General features: G+C 40.4%; 1 protein-coding gene across 2 annotated transcripts; it reads right to left on the bottom strand.

Moving 5' to 3' along the window:
* Positions 1 to 1035: 1035 nt before the first annotated feature.
* On the bottom strand, positions 1036 to 19297 carry DSCC1 (DNA replication and sister chromatid cohesion 1). Of its 2 annotated transcripts, XM_058564855.1 has the most exons (9): positions 18858 to 19296; positions 16634 to 16802; positions 14098 to 14232; positions 10803 to 10893; positions 8806 to 8944; positions 8066 to 8118; positions 7690 to 7844; positions 4817 to 4965; positions 1036 to 1521 (listed from the first exon to the last, which is right to left on the bottom strand). In XM_058564855.1, exons 1-9 carry the CDS (start codon positions 19037 to 19039, stop codon positions 1413 to 1415), a joined length of 1182 nt encoding a protein of 393 aa, XP_058420838.1. In that variant the 5' UTR covers positions 19040 to 19296; the 3' UTR covers positions 1036 to 1412. The 2 variants fall into 2 exon arrangements, with proteins under 2 accessions (XP_058420838.1, XP_058420839.1); XM_058564856.1 differs by lacking the exon at positions 4817 to 4965 and having other exon boundaries at positions 1391 to 1521; positions 18858 to 19297.
* Between the last annotated feature and the right edge of the window lie 5358 nt (positions 19298 to 24655).

The raw sequence follows: 24655 nt of genomic DNA on the forward strand, positions 1-24655 counted from the left end.
TGAAAGGGGAGTCTCCTGAAACCAGGAGGAGGGGTGTGCCTCTGGTTTGTTGTGTGAACAGACACCATAAACTCCCTGGACCCCAGTAATTTAAGCTGTAAAATGTGTGATTAGACCCCAGGTAGTCTCATTCAAATTGAGCACTGCTCAGTATTTATTTTAAAAAATAGTAATCACATAGATGCAGAAAAATTTATTGATTTTTTTTTTTTTTTTTTTTTTTTGCTGGGAAAGATTCCCTCTGAGCTAACATCTGTTGCCAATCTTCCTCTCTTTCTTTTTTTTCCCTCCCCAAAGCCCCGGTACATAGTTGTCTATTCTAGTTGTAAGTCCTTCTAGTTCTATGTGAGCCACTGCCACAGCGTGGCTACTGACAGATGAGTGGTGTGGTTCTGCAGCCAGAACCGAACCCTAGCCACTGAAGCAAGGTGCACTGAACTTCAACCGCTAGGCCATCAGTGCTAGCTCAGGACAAATATTTTGAAGCCATCATATGTGCATTTCATGTGCATGAGAATAATACAGTTGCAAACTTCAATAATAGTTAAATCTTGGTTAATTAATTGTGGATTATCTATTACCATCTTTTTTAACTTTGGTCCCAACTTAACTTTGGCCTACCCTCTCCAACTGTCCTAGTGACAAATTCATTAGCTAGGATAAAATTAACATGAAGTTCGGTCTAAATGAAAACAAATTAGGAAAATAAAGCTATGAAGGGACTTTATCAAGCATTCCAAAACCAACTAGAAATTACTTGTAGTTTTCTAATAAGTATTACACTACAGGATTATAAACTGCTCTATTAGTAGTATTCAGGTAGGATTGAGGATCAAATCCCGAAGTGCATGTCTATACCAGCCGGCAAAAGAGGAGCAATTATCAAGCGAATTTCATCAATGCAAAGAACTAATTTAGATAACTGATAGCATCTAGTGACTTCCTGTTTTGGTGGAAGGTTGAAAGTGAAGGGGAACTCATTTAAGACATGACAGTTAAGTAAATAAATAATTCTCTTCTAGGAAACCATTATTATTTAGTTCTCTGAAAAAGTTTTAAATTTATTAATGATTAGAAGATCAAATCTTAAAGAGGTGCAATTTTAAATGTAACAAAGGCAAAACTCTTTTTCTATAAATAAAACCATATACACTACAGACAGATACAAAATACAGGAAAAAAAAATTTTCTTTTGTCCTTGTTTACAATGTGTGCATAATACAAACATAACTTGAAAGATATAGAAATATCCTATTACATTTAAGGAAAAAAAGAGGAATAGTTTCAAAATGCTTAAGATGAGAAAAATGCCTCAAAGTAGTAGGTTTTTAAAAGTGTGGAATACAAATCTATAAAAGAATCTTTTTTTTATAACCAACAACTTTAGTCCCAAAGAACACACAGTTGTTCTTTTAAGAAATGGGTCTTCTTGAATTATAAACTTTAACACCATTTTGCATCGAAGATCGAGAATATTTAGTGAGTAATGCACCTATGGTTTGCTTCTCTCCACACAAATCTCTGTGGGAACAATAAAAAAAATAAATAAACAGCATGAATATTTTAGAGAACATAACATGATATTCAGAGTACTAGTTATTTATATCTCTCTCCCCTAAATCCATCTTCCCAAGCTTAAGGGTGTCTGTTTATGGGGGAGAGAGAGTAGGGAGCGGTTACCAAGCCTTAATTGAAGTAGGCAGATTACATGTATTATCTCATTTAACCTTCACAATAACAGTAGGAGTAATGTATTATTTAACCCCATATTAGATATGGGGAAACTGAGGCTCAGGTAGTAAAGGATAGAGCCAAATTTCGCAGCCAGGTTTGTATGACTTCAAAGTCCATATTTTTTCCATTATATTACACAGCCTCCAAATGAGAAATACAAGCAATGCCATACAGTAGGTCTAGACTCAGAGAACCTGCATAGGCTACCTGTGTGAGCTTGTCTAGGATACCTCCCCTCCCTGAACTTTAGCTTCCTCTTCTGTACCCCAAAGAGGAAAAGACTATGACTGGAACATAATTAGCAGAGGGAAGAATAGAAGGTCGTGAGCTGGAGAAGGGAGCAAGGGTGAGATCACGTAGGTCCTTGAAGAAGATGGAAAGGAGTTGTGATTTAATTCTAAGTATAATGGGAAGCCACTAGGAGGGTTTTAATTAATGGAAAAGCATGATGTGATCTAAGTTTTAAATAATAGAGGCAATGAGTTGATGTTTATGGAAGCTTGGTGGTGAGTACATGGAGAGTTCATTATATTATATTGTCACTTTTGAATGTTTAAAATTTTCCAAAATAAAAAGTTTAGAAAGGAGGAGCGGGGAAAGGGTCAAAAACAGAAATAGAGAGACCAATTAGAGGCAGGTACGAGAGGAGCCATCAGGGTTTGCTCATAGTTTGAACCAGGGGGTAAGAGAAGGAAAGGACAAGGATGATTCCTAGACTTTTTGCTTAAGTAAATGGATTAATGGTAGTGCTGTTAACTGAGATGAGGAAAATGGGGTTAGGACAGGGGGAACCAACAGTTCTGCTATGAGCATGTCAGGTCTGAAATTCCTATTAGATACCCAAGTGGAAATGTTAATTAGGCAGATAGATGTAAGAATCTCGAGCTCAGGGAAAAGGTCAAGTATGAAGATAAAATTAGGAAGTCACTAAATTTAAATCCAGGCCTAGATGAGGGCACCAAGGGAAAAAATATAAACAGAAGAGAAGATGATCAAGAATAGAGTCCTAGAAGACTCTGACATTTAAAGACGGGCAAGAAGAGGGAGACAGCAGCAAAAGAGACAGTAAAGGAGCTGCCTTGGGGGAGAGGGGAGAAAACCCATGTGTTTCCAGTAGGAAGTGGTCCACTGTGTCACTTAGTGCTAAGAGGCCAAGTAAGCCAGGACAGACAACTGACCACTCAATGTAAGAAGATGGATCTCCTTAGGTTAAGGAGATGTCTTTGAGTTAAGGAAAGAATGGGAGACAAAGAAGCAGAAAGTAAGTACACAAACTTTTAACAGGAGTTTTCTTGTGAAGGAGAGCAGAGGACATGGGGTCCAGGTGGTAGTTGTCGTTTTTTAAGATAAGCAGTACTACAGAATAGCGTGTGTTGATGGAATAATCTAGTAGATAGGGAGACGATAACATGAGGGAGACGGGGATAACTGGAGGACACAAGTCTTGAACAAGGTTAGAGGGCATGTACCAAGCGCAGAAGGAGGATTGGCCTTAGGAACAGGGACGGTTCGTGCATTATACAGGAGGGACTGCAAAGGAGGCATGTGCAGACACAAGGAGGCTGGCAGATTTGGCAATGGGAAAAAAGTTGTTCTTGTCTTTTCCTGTCTGCTTCTGTTTTCTCAAAAAACAAGGTCATAAGCTGAAGGTTAAGAGGAAGCAGGAGCACTGATGGTATGAAAGGCGAAAAGAAGGTGTAAAGTGAGCTCCAAGGGCAGAAAAGTTTTCATGAGGAAATGATGCTTTACCAGGGACCCTGCTAAATTCTTACATTCTTAAACTTAAGACCACTTACATTCTTAAGTGAAACTGGCAAGCCCCGTTGTGTATTTTTCTCTAAGAAATTTCAGCTGCCCAAGTGTAGGCATAGAGTAAGCAGAAAGTTGGGTTTAATCTTTGTAGATTTTTGCCAGAGGGTATGACAAGAGGGAGAGAGGGCCAAGGGAGTAAAGCACGCCCAGTAGAAGTAAGAGCGACTGACCAGGGAATCCAATCTGGCTAAAGTAAAGAGAGAGGACTTGAGAGGTGAGACCCAGTGAAGAGGTGGCAGTGTTGGTGGATTTGAAGTCCCATAAATAGTGACTTCAGAGCTAATCTGTTCTTCTGCAATCTGGCATCTACCAAAATGTTCAAATAAGGCAGCAAGAGGCGCCGGCCCAGTGGCATAGTGGTTAAGTTTGCACACTCTGCTTTGGTGGCCCGGGGTTCACGGGTTTGCATCCCGGGCACGGACCTACACACCGCTCATCAAGCCATTCTGTGGCGGCGTCTCATGTACAAAGCAGAGGAGGACTGGCACAGATGTTGGCTCAGGGACCATCTTCCTCAAGCAAAAAGAGGAAGGTTGGCGACAGATGTTAGCTCAGGGCCAATCTTCTTCACAAAAAAATAAATAAATAAAATAAGGCAGCAGGAAAGACAGAAGGTAGCAATCAAAGAGAGGTGCTTGCCTTAGAGTTATATTGGGGTATGCAGTCTGACTGTCCCTCTCACAGCTGCAGTTTTGCAAGGAGGGGAGCAGAGAAGTGGTTTTAGAAGCAGTAGTAAGGAAGACAGATAACACATACGCCACCTCCAGAATCAGTAGTTGTGGAGAATGATAGAGAAGACAGCCACCACTGTCTTGAGCAAGTTTCAAAAGAAGCACTGTCCCGGGGCCGGCCCTGTTGCTTATTGGTTAAGTGTGCGCATTCCGCTACTGGCGGCCTGGGTTAGGATCCTGGGCACGCACCAACGCACCGCTTGTCAGGCCATGCTGGGGCGGCATCCCACATATAGCAACTGGAAGGATGTGCAGCTATGACATGCAACTATCTACTGGGGCTTTGGGGAGAAAAAGGGGGAAAAAAAGGAGGAGGATTGGCAATAGATGTTAGCTCAGGGCCGGTCTTCCTCAGCAAAAAGAGGATGATTGGCATGCATGTTAGCTCAGGGCTGATCTTCCTCACAAAAAAAAAAAAAAAAAGCACTGTCCTCAGGGAATACTCAAAAAAAATGGTGTTCTAATAATAAATCTAAAACGCTATGAGACTCTTTATAAAAAGAACAACCCTCAAAATCCATTTTTAATAAATTACTTACTGAATATATGGAGCAATATCTTCTTCTGTCCACTTCTCCCTTAGAGAGAATAGACTATTAAAACGGTCCTGATTATCCTCAGGTAAATCATCTACTTTTAGCAAAAATATGATTTCTGGTCTTGAGTGTCTATCCACCAAGGCTAAACCCTATAAGAAATGAGAAGAGAAAGGGCAGTTAAAGTCACTGTCTAATGTTTAAATATGATTCATTCTTTTACCTTTAGGTTTAGCTTAGCCTAAGGCATTTCAAATGTCAGCTACACGAAACAACACAAACTACCCAGAGACTTACAAAAGCCTTTTTCATAAAAAGAGCTCCTTTAAGCAGGGACTGCTTTTCCCTTCTGCAATCTGGCTTTTACCACCACCAGTTTATCAGGATCGCTCTAGTTGAAAGGTCCCCAATAACCTGTCATTGCCAAATCCAGTGGGCCCTTTTCTTGGATTCATCTCACTAGTCCTGTTTTCTTTGTTAATGTTAATTACTCCTTCCTCTTTCTCATCACTGTCTCATCATTTTCCTAACTTGATATTGCAGGTCCCTTGGGCCTCTAACCCAATCCCTCTACTTGTTTCACCATCACTGTCCAGATAACATCATCTAAACTTGTGACTTCAACCACCTCTTACTTGCTAATGACTGTAATAGTTATATCTCTGACTCAAACCTCTCTTCTGAGCACCAGATCTCTATATCCAAAGCTACTTATGAACTCATTGTGTTTGTCAACCAAACTTGTTCTAGTCCCACTATCCTAGGAAACCAGAAAACCTATGCATCATCCCAGATTCCCTTATTCAAACCCCACACCTAAGCATCACTAAATTCTATAGATTTTAAGGCCTCGAGATTACTCTATCAATTTCCCAGCACCTATTTCTTTGGCAAGTACTCTCTTAGTTAGGAGTATGTAAGCGTTCAGAGCCTGGAGAGTTCTTTTTTCGTAATCTAATCAACCTTCCATCCATCCATCCTCACTACTGTCACACTGCTCTTTCCAAAAGGCAAAACTCATCAGGTATGGGGCTGGCCCAGTGGCATAGTGGTTTGGCGTGCTCCACATCAGCGGCCCAGGGTTTCTGGGTTTGCATCCCAGGCACAGACCTACTCCACTCATCAGCCATGCTGTGGCAGCAACCCACATACAAAATAGAGGAAGACTGGCACAGATGTTAGCTCAAGGCTAATCTTCCTCAAGCAAAAAAAAAAAAAAGAGGAAAATTGACAACAGATATTAGCTCAGGGCCCATCTTCCTCACCAAAAAAAGAAAAAAAAAAAAAATGCTGAGATCCTAGTGGGTTAAAGAATTACATGTACTCAATATGCAATAAAATTTATTACTTAAAAAAAAAAACTCATCAGGTAGCTCTTCCAACTGATGCCACTAAATGGCCTCCAAGAGCTTTCTAGATAGAGTTCAAATTCCTTAGCACAGTCCACAGGGTCCCTCACTAACTCACCAGCACCCTTCACTCCAGCCATGCATCCCTACTAACAGTGCCCCCATTTTTATACCTCCATGCCTTGAGACATGCTCTCCTGGATTCTCGTCTCTGCCCTTCCATCTAGAGTAATACTTCATTACTTTTCAAACTTGGCAGCTAAAACATCCATTCCTTCAGAAAATCATCCCTGATTCACTAGCCAGATGGATAAGTCCCTTTTCTTTGCTCCCATAACATCTTGCGCATGACTTTCCCATGGCACAGATTGCTCCACATTGTAAGAACAGATTTATACATGTAATGTGCAGCCCCCATTGCCAGTCCCCAGGCTGAGGACCTTCATGGCACCCATGATGTTTTCTCCTCAGCATCTAGCATAGCCCCTAGACATAAAAGGAACTCCGTAAATATTGAGCAAATCCTTTCACTTAACAAATACTTACTGAGCATATACTACATGCCAGGCAGTACGTTAGATATTGGCAAGCAACAGTGAACAAAATTCTATCAAAGTGGAGAGTGGGGAACCACACAAACATTTTTCCAAAGCTAAGTGATAAGTGCCATGAAGGAAAAATACAGGGTGCTATGGAAGAGAAAAACAGGAGGCCTGTTCTTTAGAGTGAAGGCCTCCTTGATGAAGTGACTCAAAGATGGGTCCAGGTGAAATTAAAGATCATTCTAGAACAAAAAGACTTCTGTGAAGATTCTAAACTAGGAGAGAGCCTGATGATCTTGAAAATCTGAAGAAGGCTGGTATACAGCGAGCAGGAGAGGAAGTAGCAAGAAATGAAGCCACAGGGAAGCTCATGAAGGCCCTTGGAGGCCAAGATACGAATTCTGGATTTTATATCTTAAATGCGATGGGCAACCGTTAAAGTGATTTAAGCAAGACATTCACCTAATCTGACTGGCATTTTTAAAAGATCATTCTAGTAGCACCACAGAAAATGGATTGGAGGAGGGCAAAATTAAAAGTTCGGAAGGCCTGCTCAGGGATGCGACTGCTATTCAGAGCCAGGAGATCATGATAGTTTGGACTATGGTGGTGGTGGTGGAAATGGAGAGAAATGGAATGAAATGAGATACCCTGGGTAGGAACCAGGATTAACTGTAAATGAGCCTGAGGGATCTTGCTGAGGTGAAAGAAATGTTCTAAAACTAGATTGTAGTGATGGCTGCGTAATTCAGTAAATTTATTAAAAATTCTTTTCAGAAGGGTGAATTTTATGATATGTAAATTATACTTCAATAAAGTGTTGGGGTCTTTTTTAAAGGACTTTGCGATGGACTGAATGTATAGTGTACTCCTCACGGGTGGCTAAGAAAATAAACAGGCTCCAAATTCAGTTCCAACACAAGTTTTACTTCACCTAGTAATTAATGGTAACCTGTTGAGTTATGGTAGCAACTACTGCTATTACCTTCAGCTGATCAAGCCTAGTTCTCATTCCTTCAGGAACACTCTGTTGCCATACTTCTTGAAACTCAGCGAGGTTGAATTTCACTGCATTCTGAAGTAGCATTTGTGCTGTCGCTCTGCATATTTTATCAGCATTCAATTCAAAATAAACTTCACCTAAGGGAAAGGTATCAGATAATTTTATATTGTCTTCTTACAACTAAAAACAGTACTAATGTTTCCTTTTCCTCAATGCAATTTCTCAGAAGGAATTACACACAACTTACTTCCCACAACCCCAGGAGTTCTTCTTTTTAACACAAACACACTTCAGAAAGGCATATCAATTTTAACATACAAGAGTTAAAATACCCATTAAAGTACCATCCAAATCTTACCTTCCTCTACGTATTTCTTTCCATAACATTTAAGACAGTGTTCGATCATCTCCCTGAAAAATTTAAAACACTCATTTGAAAAGTTACCACATTTTTATGCATGTTTTAAACACCACTGCTAACTAGAAACTACAACATAAATTTGAGGTTTGAAATACTAAGTGATTTTGGTTGCCAAGTAAACTTTACATCAGGAACTAACTAAAGGGGCCGCCCAGGTGGCTTAGCGGTTAAGTTCGCGCGCTCCGCTTCAGCGGCCTGGGGTTGGCTTATCAAGCCATGCTGTGGCAGTGTCCCATACAAAGTAGAGGAAGATGGGCACAGATGTTAGCCCAAGGCTAATCTTCCTCAGCAAAAAGAGGAGGATTGGCAACAGATGTTAGCTCAGGGCTAATCTTCCTCACAAAAAGGAAAAAAAAAAGGAACAAACTAAAATATACTGGGAAGCTACTATGTGTCAGGCCCCATGCTAAACATTTTTACATGAATTATGTGAGCATACACTTATTATTATAAAATAGCTGAAACATAATTATTTCTTTATATTTTTTATGGCAGAAAAAAGATGATACACATTTGTTCCCCCAGTAACTAAAATTACCAAGTCCTTCTTGGTTGTATAATTTTAAAATTTCTATAAGATATCAAAATATAAATAGTATATGCCCTGGGTTTAGTTCCACCCCAGAAAATACTTTTCTTCCCCTTAAGGAAATCTAGACAGTGATTAAAATACTTACTCTGGCTCCAATGGTCCAAGTTCCTGAAGGCATGTACTCAAAGGAACTCTACTAAAAGACCAAGATTCAGAATCCACAAGCTGAGTTACATGATTCAGAAGCTTCATCTCATAATCAAATTCAAGAATCCTCCAATAACCTACAAATTCCAAAAGTTGTATTTACCAAAGAACATTTTAAGTAAGTTAACTGGCTAATAGATTGATAAAGCAGCAGCATACTCTTGCCCATTGCAAAAAAGAGACAGTGAAAGTGTTAGCTTTCTTTATAAACAATGCTTTTTTTAATGCTTTTCTCCCAATCATTACAAATTGTGTCTTGAGGGAGATCAAGTGGTTTTTAAAGAGTATTTTACATATGACTAACCCTTTGACTTTTTTCAAGTGCTTTAATATTCGATTATCTCATAATAATCTTGTCATTGTAAGTGGAAATGTGGAAACCTGTAGTTGGTACAGTCATTTCAAAATTAGAATGTCATACAAATGAGGTGACGGTCATGCGTTCGACATCCCACATAGTAATCTCTGCTGTGGGGCACTGCCGTGGTTATAGCTCTCATCTCAGCTATCTTGCAGAGGTGTTCTCATGCTCGTAAAGAAGTCCAGCTCATTCAAGAAACAGTAGACTCAGAGGTACGGTGGCAAAATAAAGGCTGGACACCAAGATACCTTTCCCTATTCCCATGAAAGGTTATGAAATCCCATGTTATAATCGAAGGCACTACCACCACCCCTGGAGAAACAAACCAAGTACACATCCACCATTTCCAAGGGAGAATGTTGCTATCCTTATTCTGAAAAAATAAAAGCAACATTAGAAAATGGAATGTGTGATGTAAAACTGAGAAAGAAAGCTAGGAATAATCTATGCACCACCCCACCCCCACACACCAAAATTTTATCCATCCCCACACAATAAGTGAATAATGCAGAAAGCTGCATTAAAATCCATTGTGTGTGTATGTTTTTTTTTAACCTTAACATTCAAAGTGCCCATATACCATACTTATTAGCAGCAGGCATCCATAATTAAAAACTTTATTTCTGATGCTTAGGACCAAATGTGTCTCAAGGAACAACAATAAAGAACTAAGTGCTTCTAGTTTAGTTCTAAAGTCGTCTACAATTGCTTTACTTAGCAGAATTTGCCACATTTGAGAGTTAAGGTCTCACAAAAGCTAATCTTGCTTGGAAGATTGTGAGCAACTTGAATAGTGCGTCTACCAACCCATACCAGTTTCCTCCTTCCTAACACATGGGTGCAGAATGAAGCTGCTTCTCTGGGCAAGCTTAAGAGGGCTGAAAAATGCACACAAACATCTTCTCAAGTATTACTGCAGGCCCAGATGCTGAGAAAAAAGCTCCAACTCTAGACCAGAAGCTAGTCAAAACACTGAAGAAAATACAACTGGGCTTTTTCATCAACGCCTGAGGCCAACACAACTACTATAACTTTTACACAGATTTATTATATAAACTATTTAACATATATTCAAAAACACGTTAAGAGTTATCACAAGAAGAAACACAGTCCCATCTTCCAAGCAATTTGGAAATACAACGAGGTTATTAAATTAATTCTGAATCAGAAGTTCAAGGAGCTGGGTTCTATGCCTTATCCTATCACTAACTCAACATGTAGCCCTGGACAAGTCAGTTTCCCTTCCTAGGCTTTAGTTTCCTCACCTATTAAAAACAATGACGGGATTAGACTATCTAAGACTTTTCTCGATCTAACATGGTTCTTCTATTACCACTTAATCCAAAGAAAAAGGCCTGTAAGGAGTGGTTAAAGTCACTGGTCACAGACTGACCTCCTCAGTAAAGATAATCACATGTAGTCTCTACCCCACACAAAAATACAAATCTCATCATCCTTGAGCCCAAAAGAAGATTAAATAAACAGTATGCACAGGGTGAAGATGTCCAAAAACTTCTCTCTCTCATATGATGCCCAAATCCATCATTATTAATAATAATAGTAAGTAATGCTACCTCCAATCTCACAGGCATTTAGAACTTGTAACTGGGCCATTATTTCTTCCTCACTTGCCTGAATTTGATCAAGCAAATCTTCAGTTGTGTACTGAAACAAGAAAAAAAAAATCATTTTAAGGCCTTTGAAGAATATTTTTTTAGACTTATTGAATTTTGGGGAATAAATACATAGAACAGATTAAGGCAATATTTATACACTAGCTCAATTTCTTTTGTTAATGTGTAACGATTACTACATGAAATCAGCGAATATCTTAGAAGAAAACAAAACACAGGGGTAAATCTTTGTGATGTCAGATTTGGCAATGGTTTCTCAGAAATGACACCAAAAACACAAGCAATAAAAGGAAAAATAGAAAATTGGACTTTATCAAAATGAAAAAAAACTTTTTTACTTCAAAACATCATCAACACAAAAGGACAAATATTGTGTGATTCCACTTATATGGGATATTTACAGTAGTCAAATTCACAGAGAAGGTAGAATAGTGGTTGCCAGAGGCTAGGAGGAAAGGGAGACTGAGGAGTTAGTGTTTAATGTGTACAGAGTTTCAGCTTAGAAAGATGATAAATTCTAAAGATGGATGGTGGTGATGGTTGTAGACAATGTGAATGTACTTACTGCCACAGAACTATACAAGTAAAAATGGTTAAAGTGGTAAATTTTATGTTATATACATTTACACAATTAAAAAAAAAAATCAAGAAAGTGAAAAAACAACCCAAAGAATGAGAGAAAATATTTGGATATTATCTAGTTGAGAAGGGACTTGTATTTAGACCATATAATGAACTTTTCTACAATTCAGTAATAAAAACACAACCAATTAAAAATTGGGCAAAGGTGTTCCTGAATAGACATTCTCCAAAGATACATAAATAGTTAACAAGCACGTTGGGACTGGCCTGGTGGCGCAAGCTGTTGGGTGCGCGCGCTCCGCTGCGGTGGCCCAGGGTTCGCCCGTTCGGATCCCGGGCGTGCACTGACACACTGCTCGTCAGGCCATGCTGTGGCAGCGTCCCATATAAAGTGGAGGAAGATGGGCGTGGATGTTAGCCCAGGGCCAGTCTTCCTCAGCAAAAAGAGGAGGATTGGCAGATGTTAGCTCAAGGCCGATCTTCCTCACACACACAAAAAAAAATAGTTAACAAGCACAAGAAAAGATGTTCAACATCATAAGTTATTAGGGAACGCACATCAAAACCACACGATACCACTTCAGACCCACTAGGATGGATGTAAAAAAGACAGGTAATAAACAAGTATTGTCAAGGATGTAGAGAAATTGGAACCCCTATACAATGGGAATGTAAAATGGTGTCACCACTTTGGAAAACAGTCTGGCAGTCCCTCAGAAGGTCATGTAGAGTCACCACAGGACCCATCGATTCTACTCCTAGGTATACACCCAAGAGAAATGAAAACATAGGTCCGCTAGAAACTTGTACATGAATGTTCACAGCACTGTTATTCATAATAATCAAAGAGCAGAAACTACCCACATGTCCATCAACTGATGAATGGATGAATAAAATGTGGTATATCCAGAAAATGGGATATTTTATTCAGCAATAAAAAGGAATAAACTGATATATGCTACAACATGAATGAAGGTTGAAATCATTATGCTAAGTCAAAAAAACAGTCAGCAAAGGCCACGTATTATATGATTCTATTCATATAAAACGTCCAGAGGAGGCAAATCAATAGAAACAGAAAGTAGATTACTGGTTGCCTAGGGCTGAGGTGGCAGAGAGAAGGCGAGAAAGGTAACAGTTAAAAGGTACAGGATTTCTTTTGGGGAGATGAAAATGTTCTAAACTTCATCATGGTAATGATTGCACAACTCTGTGAATGTACTAAAAACCATTAAAATTATACATTTTGTGTATGTGTAAGGAAGATTGGCCCTGAGCTAACATCTGTTGCCAATCTTCCTCTTTTTGCTTGAGGAAGATTGGCCCTGAGCTAGCATCTGTGCCAATCTTCCTCTATTTTGTATGTGGGATGCCGCCACAGCACGGCTTGAGGAGTGGTGTGTAGGTCCGCATCCGGGATCCAAACCCGCAAACCCCAGGCCGCTGAAGCAGAGCATATGAGCTAAACCACTACGCCACCAGGCCGCCCCAAATTATACATCTTAAAATGAGTGAATTGGGCCGGCCCGTGGCTTAGCGGTTAAGTGCGCGCGCTCCGCTGCTGGCCGCCCGGGTTCGGATCCCGGGCGCGCACCGACGCACCGCTTCTCCAGCCATGCTGGGTCCGCGTCCCCCATACAGCAACTAGAAGGATGTGCAGCTATGACATACAACTATCTACTGGGGCTTTGGGCGGGGGGGATAAATAAATAAAATCTTTAAAAAAAACAAATGAGTGAATTGTTTGGTATATAAATTATATCTCAATAAAGCTGTTACCAAAAAAAATAAAGGAAATTGATCAGTCAATGGAGAAAAAGAGAACTTTTAATATGAATATGGTCTTTAGAATACCAGTAGAGTTCTATCATTTTGAATTACATTAAAAGCTTCAAAAATTTTTTTTACTTGGTTTATAAATATTTTTTTATTGATGTTTTAATAGTTTATAACATTGTGAAATTTTGGGTTGTACATTTTTGTTTGTCCATCACCATATATATGTCTCCCTTCACCCCTTGTGCCCACCCCCCACCCCCATTCCCCCTGGTAACCACAATAGTTTTCTCTGTCCATGTGTTGGTTTATATTCTACATATGAGTGAGATCATACCGTGTTTGTCTTTCTTTTTTTGGCTTACTTCACTTAACATAATACCCTCCAGGCCCATCCATGTTGTTGCAAATGGGACGGTTTATAAATATTTTTCCATACTTCCAGGAATTAGTCAATTCTGACATTAGAGTAAGAATACTTTCCATTTTCATAATGCCTTTTCTCAAGAGCCCTTAATTATAATTTTTAACTAAATAAAAGTTAATTTAATCTCTAAAAAACTATTATTTCATAGTTAGGAACATGAGAAATTTTCAGCTGTACAATCATCACCATGATATCTAGGATGTGCTTTAAAATACTCCAGAAAATTTTAAAAAAAGGTAGGAGGAAGCAGGGGGATAGAAAAAAATGAGATTGACAAAATACTGACAAATGTTCAACTGAGTGATGAATATATACGGGTCTTTCTGTTTTGGGGTATGTTTGATATTTTCACAACATAAAGTTTAAAAAGGAAGAATCTACCCTTAAGTGCCTCTAATTATAGTTCTCTTTTTAAAATTCAAAATAAAACAATGAAGATAATACTCTTACTTTTGAGTGATTTGAGTCCTTTTCTTTTTGACTGTCAGGTCCTTCGTAGGTATTTTCCATCAAAAGTTTCTTTAGCTTCTTTAATTTAGGTCTACATCTTCTTAATTCCCAATAATTATTAGAAAAACCAAAGATCTAGAAATTATAAATATATCATAACCTTTTAGAGGCCATTCTAAAAGAAAATTTCATACAAAATTTCAACCAACCCATCTGCTCTCAACAAGAAGCAAGAAAATGGAGCCAAGGTATCCTTCTTTCTATTGAGAAGGCACTCATCCAGCCATGTCAAGCAGATGGATGAGTATCTTCAGGAAACACCTTTTCAAACCCCAATTAAGAAGACATTGTCAACTTAGTGAGAACCGATAATTGAGCTCCATATCTCAAGTGTACTCTGGAAACTAGAGTATGCCCAAAAAAGAACAACCAAGATAGTGACAATTCTACAAACCAGGTGGAAACAACAGAAAATGAATATTTTTAGACTGAAAAACAGAAAAGAAGGAAGAGACATTATCACAGTCTTCAAATAACGAAGGGATGTTAAAGGGAAGAGAGGTTCCTTTGTTGTGTGTTGCTCATGATGTCAAAATTAAGAAGCTAAGGAAAAGAGACTTCTATTCAGTGCAAGAACTCCCTGCTGTTTAGAACTGCAGCTAATTCTTTATTGGACTTGTGAAATAGGGAGAGGCCTTGCACTCATTTAGCCACTAAATGATGGATAAATTTCTGTTATCCCTCTGTATCTCCAGGACTTGTTCAGTGTCCAGCTCTTAGCAGGTTCCCAATAAGTGTTTCACATGAAAGAAAGAAAAAAGGCTGAACTGGATTATTTCTGGGGTGGTCAGGGTCTCAAACTAGTATAAGTCTTGATTGACAAGACAAGGCCCAGAGCCTGATGGAGATGCTTCTGAACCTAAGGTCTTCAAAAGGGGAGCTTAAGGACCAAACCAGAAAGATTGACTTCATCCATAGTTCACAAACTGGCAGCCTGCTGGCTGTATCCAACACACAGATGTTGGTGTGAGCTTTTGTGTTGTGGGGAAGGGAGGTTTAGTATAGAGTTTAAATTATGTGTAAGCACCGAAAAATTAGAAGATTATGCCACCAAAATCTAAATTTCAAGCTTTACTTGGAAAAAAGAAATCAGAAGATCTCGGCAACGCTGGGCCTGCTTTCGCATATGGCCAAGTAGTGGCCACCCACCTACCTGGGGCCTGTGCTCTCCAATTTGCCATAGATCCCACCATTTCCTATTACTCCTGAGACTGGGTATCCACTACCATTTATCAATGCCAGCCTGCTTTGCTGATGTGCATTCCTTACCTAGCCCTTTTAGGCATCTGAAGTACAACCACAGATTAAAACTTTGGTTAGTAGATCTTTGTTAAGTTTTATTCAGTGTCGGTACACAAAATTCTCATAAGGAGAGCTCAAAAGTATTCACAGATGTTGTTATACCCTCACAAAAACACCTACAAAACCGGTACATGATGAAAAAATAATATCTTTTACGAAAGGATCAACTGCCAAAATTTCTAATTAATTACAATGAAAGACATAACTCTACAAAAAACAAAATACAATATTTACTGGAAGTTCTGTTCTAGGAACACCATATGAGTCACTGAAATTTCCCAGTATTTTCCCTTATTTCTATTCCAATTCTGTGTTTAAGGAAGTAGTTGATCTGAAGTCATTCTGATAGAATTGAGGGCTGTGCTTTGATTGTTACACCTGTAACAGTCTAGCCAGGATGGAGACTTTTCAATTTGCCATCAGTAGGCTCCAAAATAATTAAGAATTTGTTATACATGGCTATAGATAGTAATGAATCAAACCAACTGCAAAGGTGAGAAACACACTTCCCTCAAAAACCAAAATTTCGGGGCCAGCCCAGTGGCGCAAGCAGTTAAGTGTTCGCGCTCTGCTTCGGTGGCCCAGGGTTCCCAGGTTCGGATCCTGGGCCTGCACCGATGCACCACTTGTCAAGCCATGTTGTGGCGGCATCCCATACAAAGTGGAGGACAATGGGCACGGATGTTAGCTCAGGGCCAATCTTCCTCATTAAAAATAAATAAACAAATAAAAAGAGGAGGATTGGCAGCAGATGTTAGCTCAGGGCTGATCTTCCTCATAAAAAGAAAAAAAAAACTAAAATTTCTTCATTTCTCTGCCTCAATAAATATTACATAATGCACTAGTTATGGTTTGAGGGAATCTCCTTTCAAAACATATCCACAACAAAACTTACTAAAAATAAATAAAATTTTTAGAATGAATCACCCCATAGCAAATTTCTATGTTATGGAAAATGGTCCAGTTGTCTGGGACTTAAAAATCAATTTGGGAAAATAAAGACAATTTCACAAGACTCCAACCAAAAAAAAAGTAATGCTGAGAAATTTCAAACCTCATTAGAGAACTTTTCTGATTCCCTGTGATAATACATTTTATACCTAAAGTTTTTAATTAAAAGCAAGATTAGCATGTGTTGTCATTCTCATATACATCAGGAGACAGAAAATACTACCTCAGTGTGAATAATGTCACAGCGTGTTTCTTCCATCTTCAGCTGGTCTGGAGTTTTACAACCGGGAATAAAAAGCAGCATATTGGAAGTGTCTGCTATTTTCAAGTCATAGGTTTTGTCTTGACTGCACAGCACAGCCTGCTCATCTTTATCACCACGAATCACAAGACTGCAGGAAAATGAGAAAAGAAAATACATGGTTTATTGAGACACCAAGGGACATCTTCATTACAAACAGTTCCAGAATCCTCTAGGCTTGTACAGTTTGAAATTAAGTCTTGAGGCTGTGTCTGACCCCTGCTCTCACAACCCTGGCCCAATGATGGGCTCCACAGAGCAAGGACTGGGCCAGTTGAGAGCCAGAGAAGCACCAGGTGGCCTCAATAAGGAAAAATAACTCAACACGAGCAAGAAAGATCCAAAGAGGCCAGGAGGCCAAATGTCACCACATGGCATCTTTGTGCAAACTGCTGGGAAGAGCACAAGACAAAGCATCCAGAAGCTTCAGTCATGATGTCACAATTATCTAAACATGCTGAAGCAGCACTTATCAAATTTATACGTTGGCACCTTAGGGAATCTTGCTAAAAAGCAGATGGGGATTTAGCAGGTCTGGGATGGGACCTAGGATTCTGCATTTCTAACAAGCTCCCAGATGATGACCAAGCTACTAGCTCTGGTACTCACCCAAGAGTGGTCCTTCTTGTTTTGTTCTGAGGATCCCCCAACAATCAGGGAGCATATCCTGGCCTAACCATCAGCTACGTTGCAAAGAAAGTGAGACCTTGTGAAAAGGCTGCAATGCTGAATGAAAAATATGAAAAAGATATGTTTACAAACTAGACTAAGAGAAGACTCTGACAAAGGGAGCTTATCACAGGTGAAAAAAAGCAAGAAGGAAAAGAAGGATGAAAGGGAGGAGGAAGAAGACTAAAGACACATGATGGAGATGACAAGGAAGTTGGTCCTAGTGGTTTTCCTGGCTTATAAAGCCTTTAACCTTCCTGTACACAATTCACTTCTTTTAAACAAACAATTAAAAACCTGAAATAGAAGGCTGTGCAAATATTTTTTAAAACTAAGCCTTCGTTTAAGTGAAAAGGAGAGTTTTTTAAATTTCCTGGTGCTAATAACATTTAATAGTCCCACGTAACTACTTTTTAACAGTAATTCTAAATTGCACTATCCCTACTCTGAAACATTCCATTTAGAACAACTACCCTTCCCGCTGCAAAAAAAATCTTAAAACACACGTTTCCGGGTCCTTCTGGGTTTTGCCAGCTAAATTAGCTATAACTGAACAAAGAGAAGGTCCTTACACCTGAAGTCCTTTCTCAAATCCCAGCCAACTCAGCTGGGATGAAAATCGACGAGTGAAGTTCTCCTTCAGTTCCCTTAAAGATACTCTGGGCTAGCATCTGAAGACTGGCCAGTTAACTACAATACTGTTGATGAGTAAAATATGAAAACTGAAAGACAGCCTAAAGGGTTCAATTTAAAGGAACCTACAAGAGAACAAACTACCTCATAAACACAAGTGTTGGAGGAAAGACAGTGCAGAAGAGCATCAAACCAGAGGCACTAATTTCCAGGAGTTGGGACTGCACAAAATTCAGAGAGAGAATGATTCTCTAGACTTCTCCTTTGACTATGCTTTTTAATCCATCGTCTTGTAGCAAATGTGTAGCTGACCTAAAATTACAAACAGCTTCAGATCCCCACTGAGTGACCCCAGGCAAGTCTGGTTTTTTTGAGGGTCTCCCACAACGACCACGTCTGTAAAATGGCTTTAAACTTATTCTCTACAGTCCTACCTATTTTCTGAGTAAAATACATATAAGTAGAAGGCAAGAACTCTATAAATATTAGATATTACCATTGGATTTTAAGGTAGAATGGCAAAGTGTTCTGTGCAGTCCCTGGCATCTTCAAAACTTCACTGAGGTTACACATCCTGACTTGTTTCCGCTGACACAGGCCTCCAAGATCAGCTGGACCAGTCCTATTTATCACCTCAGTCCAGCTAATTGGAAGGCCTAGCAGTGGTGTGGAATTCTCGGGGAAAGGCAGGGCGCTGGGATCAGGCCACCAGCCTGCTCTGAGCCCCCTGTCAAATCAATGCACCTCTCTGGCCCAGTTTTCTCAGCCTGCGTTTCCCCGCAGGGACAATCAGAAGGTGGCTGGCACCAGGATGGAGGCGCAGCGGACCAGGGCCCCGGCTCACCTGTGTCCTGCCTCCAGCTGCTGGCACAGCGCGGGCTCCAGCTCCAGCAGGCAGAAGTCACCGCCGCCGGCGCCGCTGGCCCCGGGGCCGAAGCCCAGGCAGTGTACCGCAGGCAGCAGCTCGGCCGCGTTCAGCTTGGCGATCTGCAGCGTCGCGTCCACTTCCTCTCGGGTCCTCTTCATCGCTGCGCGGGGTTGGAGGCCGTAGATTTAGCGCCAGTGAACCAAGCTCCCCGAGCGGCCGGGACCCTGTGAAACGCACACGAAATAGAATAGAGGCTGTTTCTAAAGCGCGCCAACCTGGCTGGAGGCGTGTTTCCGGGGCGGAGCGCGCCGCGGGTGCGTCCCCGGAAAGGTCCAAAAGCTTCGCGGGAGGCGAGCCCCGCAGTGGCCGGGTCACTCCAGGCTGAGCTGCGGCTGCTGGAAAGAAATCTGGCTTCCCCGGGGCCGTCTCTTCCTAGGAGCAGAGCTGCGCCCCGGTGGGGCGCCACTCGGAACCCTCACCCGCCCCTTCCGCTGCTCGCTCCGCCCCCGCTCCCGTTTTCCAAGCAATGCCCCCCTTTTCTCGCAGTCAAAATAGTCTCATCTTCTGCCAGTGGGGGTCCCAGTGATAAGCACTTTGCATACATAATGTCATGAACCCTTCACTACAGCCCTGTAAGGTGGGCCCTTGGTCATCTCTTTTTGCAAATAAGGAAGCAAGCTCCTTCCCGTGGTTGCACAGCCAGGAGGTGGCAAAGTCTGATTCCAGCCCGGCCTAGGGCTCTAAAAGCATCCTGCCGGGTTTTCACGCTGTGTCCATCCAGCTTTATCAGGTTCTACACCCCCAAGTGCTCTTCACACACACTGTATTCCAACCTACGAGTGCCCCTGCACTTCCCTACTTTCATGTTTGTGTGGGTGTACTTTTTTTCTAATTTCAGCCATCATTTAAAAATTAGGCGAGTTTCCACTAACATTTTGATTTCTCTTTTTTAAAAACAATCAGGATATCTAGCAGCATGGGAGTCATATTTCTGCATGGCAACAGTGAGCTGGAGCCAACGGCTTCTGCATACTTGTCTCCAGACCTGTGCCAGGCTCTCTCATTCTGGAAACGTATATCCTTCATTTCTGAGAAATTTTCTTCTATGATTTCCTTGATAACATCTCCTCCCCAAGCCCCCACATTTTCTGTTCTATATTTCTGAAACTTATTAGTTGGGCTTTCTTATACAAACATGAAAGTTTCAGTATCAAATATTTGGTTTTAGAAAGATCTTTCAGGTTGCAGATCCGAGGATAGTTCAGAAAGAAATGAGGCTTAAACCAACGAGATCAGATAGAATGATATTTAAATAGACAAGGCCAGAACTAACTGGCAAGGTCTTGAACTGATTCCACGACACCAGACAAATAGGAGCAGTGAGAAATAAGAAATATTCAGAAAGTAGAATGGATGGACCTTGTTGACAATGTGGAGTGTGAGAAAGAGAGAAGAGTTGAGAATGACTACCAGAATTAACAGCCTGGGCGACTGAGAGAGTCTTCATCCCTGAAAAGATGTGAAAGTACGGTAGGACATCATTGGATTATTTGAAGCAGGGGAGTGATACAATCAGATTTAGATTTTTAAAAGATTATTTACTAAGACAAAAGGGTGACAATTTGATGAGGAATAGGACATTTACATAGTCTCAAAGTATCTACCTAAAAATTACTTATTCATTACAAAGGGAAAAAATAGTTAACTTCACCATGATAAACTTGGAACCTGCTGGAGGAGATTATTGAGAGGACGTGACCACAGGTTGACCCAAGAGCTGGACCCAGGCAATTAAAGGCTCCTCACCCCCTCTCCTGTCCTTGGAATGTACATCTGCCCACTGTTCCCACAGTGGGAGCTGTTCCAAAGACGTAGCCTTGAGAGAGTGATGTTATTGAGACCATCTGGACAGTGTACATGACTGAACCCAGTTAAGGCCTCTATATAAACTTTTAAGATTCTGGCAGGCTAATGTGGAGATCTACTTCTCTTGCAGCCACTTAAGGCAAGACTCATATGTAAGTTTTCTTTCTTATTAAACCTGCCACCTACCAATCTGGAGTGGTCTGCCTCTTGCTTCTGTCTCTCCTTGCCCTCTGTATATGGGGGCCAATTTGCAAACCAACAGAGCATATCACTTCAATTAGGTGATCAAGGCTAACATCACCAATACTGGAACAAGCCTTTTGATATTATGTACTGAGTTAATCCTGTCAAAAATGCATAACCTGAATCTAAACATAAAGAAAACATCAGGCAACCCAAATTGAAGGACATTCTATAAAATAACTGATATATACTTTTCAAAAACAGCAAGGCCATGAAGGAGAAGAAAACTGAGGAACTCTTCATATTAAAGGAAAGTAAAGAGATATGAGGGGGCCGGCGTGGTGGCTTAGCAGTTAAGTGCGTGCTCTCCACTACTGGTGGCCCGAGTTCAGATCCCGGGCGTGCACCAACGCACCGCTTCTCCAGCCATGCTGAGGCGGCGTCCCACATACAGCAACTAGAAGGATGTGCAACTATGACATACAACTATCTGCTGGGGCTTTGGGGGAAAAAAAGGAGGAGGATTGGCAATAGATGTTAGCTCAGAGCCAGTCTTCCTCAGCAAAAAGAGGAGGATTGGCATGGATGTTAGCTCAGGGCTGATCTTTCTCACAAAAAAAGAGACACGATACTTAAATGCAATACGTGATCCTAAATAAGATCCTGGACTAGAAATAATTACTGCTATAAAATATATTTTTAAGACAATAATGAAATCTGAATATGCACTATGGATTAGATAAGAGCATTTTTTATCAATGTTAAATTTCCTGATTTTGATAATTGTACTGTGGTTATATAAGAGAATGGCCTTATTCTTAGGAAATACACACAGAAATATTTAGGGCATGATTTCTGCATCTTTTCTCAAAAAATTCAAAAAAAGAATACATATTAGATAAACAGATTGAGAAAATGATAGAAAAAGTGGGGCAAAACTTTAACAATTGATGACTCTGGGTAAAGTGTATAAAGGTTTAGGGGAGCACCAAGCCTAGATACAAGAAGTGAGAGGTGGCTCTGGGGTGTTTATCAGGGTGATTAATTAGAGAAGTTGGTAGTTCCCTCATGTCCACCCATAATAAACTATCACTATCTTTGTCCATAGGCTAAGGCAGTGTGAGAAATGCTTATGGAAAGGCAGAGAAATGCCCCAGTGGCTAATGAATTTTAGGAGCAGAGGGGAGCAACAAATCCCAGAAGACAAACTACCAGCTGACTCTCTATTCAAGTATGGTCTTACTCCTTCGCCACAGTCTCTGGAGGTAGGTCATGGAAAACAGAACGACTGGTGAACAGGGATTCCCAAATACAAAGCTGAAGAGAGACAACCAAGGATCATCATTTGTGCATAACCAACGACATAAAAAAAAGATATCAAAAATCATCAAGTAGAAAAGTTAACATCAAAAGAAAAAGTGATAGAGCAAAAATCCTAAGGCTCTATGATAAATATAATTAATATCTTCAGAGAGAGGAGAGATAATCCATAGATAACAGTCAACCAGAGGTCAAAGATTATTTCTCTGCTTCCCAAATATCATTCCCATTTGGAATGCTGTATTTAGAAGTTGGCAGCCCCTCGCATTAGTACCTTCACTCATAAGTAAGAATTATTGTAGTAGAAAAGGCAAAGTAGAAGCCCTAAAACTGTCTCCACATGGAAATTAAAAACCGCATCACATGCCTGGGGTAATGGCAGAAAGTAATGCCACCCTCAAAGACTTAAGGGTGGTGGTTCCTCTCATAAACCCATTTAACTCTCTTGCCCGGCCCCTGCAGCTGCTGTGCTGAGTGTAGTATCTTCCCTCCAGCAGATTAACACAACCTCCTGTACATAGTGTGCAAATTTAGATCTGATGTATTTGATCTCATCTCTGCCATCTTTTTTTCCCTCTATTTACTGAGCACTTTTGTTGTTTCCTTTGCTTCTTATTTTCTTACACTCTCTTTCATTGCATTGATTTTTGTTTGTTTAATTTTTTTCCTCTAGCAATTTGGAAGATATATGTCCTATCCTGCTTCATTTTCGACAGCTTTTCCTGGTCCTCTTCTACGCCTCCTAAGAGCGACGGGGCACACGGGCTCTCTGTGAGGCCTTTACTCTCTCCATGATGCCTCCTGCCATTTGGGGCTCTGTTTGCCTGGCATGTTCTTCCTTTCCTTCTCTGCCTGGTTAACACCTATTCATTCTTTCACTGAGCACTGTCTGATAGAACTTTCTGAGATGTTCAAATGTTCTATATGTGCATGGTCCAATTTGGTACCTACTAGCCATGTGTAGCTTTTGAGTGCTTGAAATGTGGATAGTGAGAATGAGGAATTGAATTTTAAATTTTATTTAATTTTAGTTGATTTAAATTTAAGTAGCCGCATGTGATTCGTGGGCACTGTATTGGACCACTCAGCTCTAGGTCAATAGTCATTTCTCAGAAATCTTTCTCTGACCTCGCTGATCAGGTCAAGACTCTCTAATGTATGTTCTTATGGCAGCAGGTACCTCTCATTCCTAGATTTTAAGTGAGCTGCAGTTGTACATTTATTTGTGTGATTACTTAATGTCTTTTTTTGTTTCTGACCGTAAAGGTATAAACTTCACTAAGATGTGATTTTGGTCATTATTAAGCAGAGTGCCCAACACATAATGGATCTTCATATATATTTGTTGAACAATTGAATGAATGAATAAATGAGTGAATTGTAATAACTTTCGCATCTAAGGAGGGGAGTGGAAGGGAACGTCAAAAGGGATTTCTGATTTATCTTTACTATACAAATTTTAACCCTGAGAGCATATTCATGCATTAAATATGTGTAAATAAATACCTTAAAAATATTTTTCCTCAGTATTATGGGGGGGATCAGAATTGGCCACCCCAAAATGTGGCTCATTGTCTTTATTTTTAAGGACGAAAAGACTTTGAAAGAAAGTTTGACCTCCCTACCTAACTGCCGAAAAGACTCACGATAAAAGTCCTGTTCCAGAAAGGAGCTAATACCGTAAGATAACTGTAGGGAAATGTAAAATGTCTCTCTCAGCTCACATTGTCTACAGTTGGCCCATTTGCACTTCCCTCTCCATGTGAATTGCCTTCCTCCCCCTTTGAAGCCCCAAACCACTACCCCCAACATCTTCCTTTGTCTTTAGCTGAAGATGGTATTTAAGATGACAGCTTTGGCCATTCTGGCGAGTTACTCAGTTCTCCAGGGTTTCTCCCATGTAGAGATGTAATTAAACTTTGTTTGATTTTCTCCTGTCATTCTGTCTCATGTCAATTTAATTCTTAGGCCAGCCAGAAGGACCTAGAGGGTAGAGAAATTGTCTTCCTCCCCTACAATTACAAAACCCAGTGTACAGACAAATAATTTGAGTTTTGTTTTGTTTTGTTTTGTTTATTTATTTATTTATTTATTTACTTATTTATTTATTTATTGTTTTGTGAGGAAGATCAGCCCTGAGCTAACATCCATGCTAATCCTCCTCTTTTGCTGAGGAAGACTGGCTCTGAGCTAACATCTATTGCCAATCCTCCTCCTTTTTTTTCCCCAAAGCCCCAGTAGATAGTTGTATGTCATAGTTGCACATCCTTCTGGTTGCTGTATGTGGGACGCCGCCTCAGCATGGCCGGACAAGCGGCGTGTCAGTGCGCTCCTGGGATCAGAACCTGGGCCGCCAGTAGCGGAGCGTGCGCATTTAACTGCTAAGCCATGGGGCCAGCCCCCAG

Source organism: Diceros bicornis, chromosome 21, assembly GCF_020826845.1.
Source record: "Diceros bicornis minor isolate mBicDic1 chromosome 21, mDicBic1.mat.cur, whole genome shotgun sequence".
Taxonomy (NCBI): Eukaryota; Metazoa; Chordata; class Mammalia; order Perissodactyla; family Rhinocerotidae; genus Diceros; species Diceros bicornis.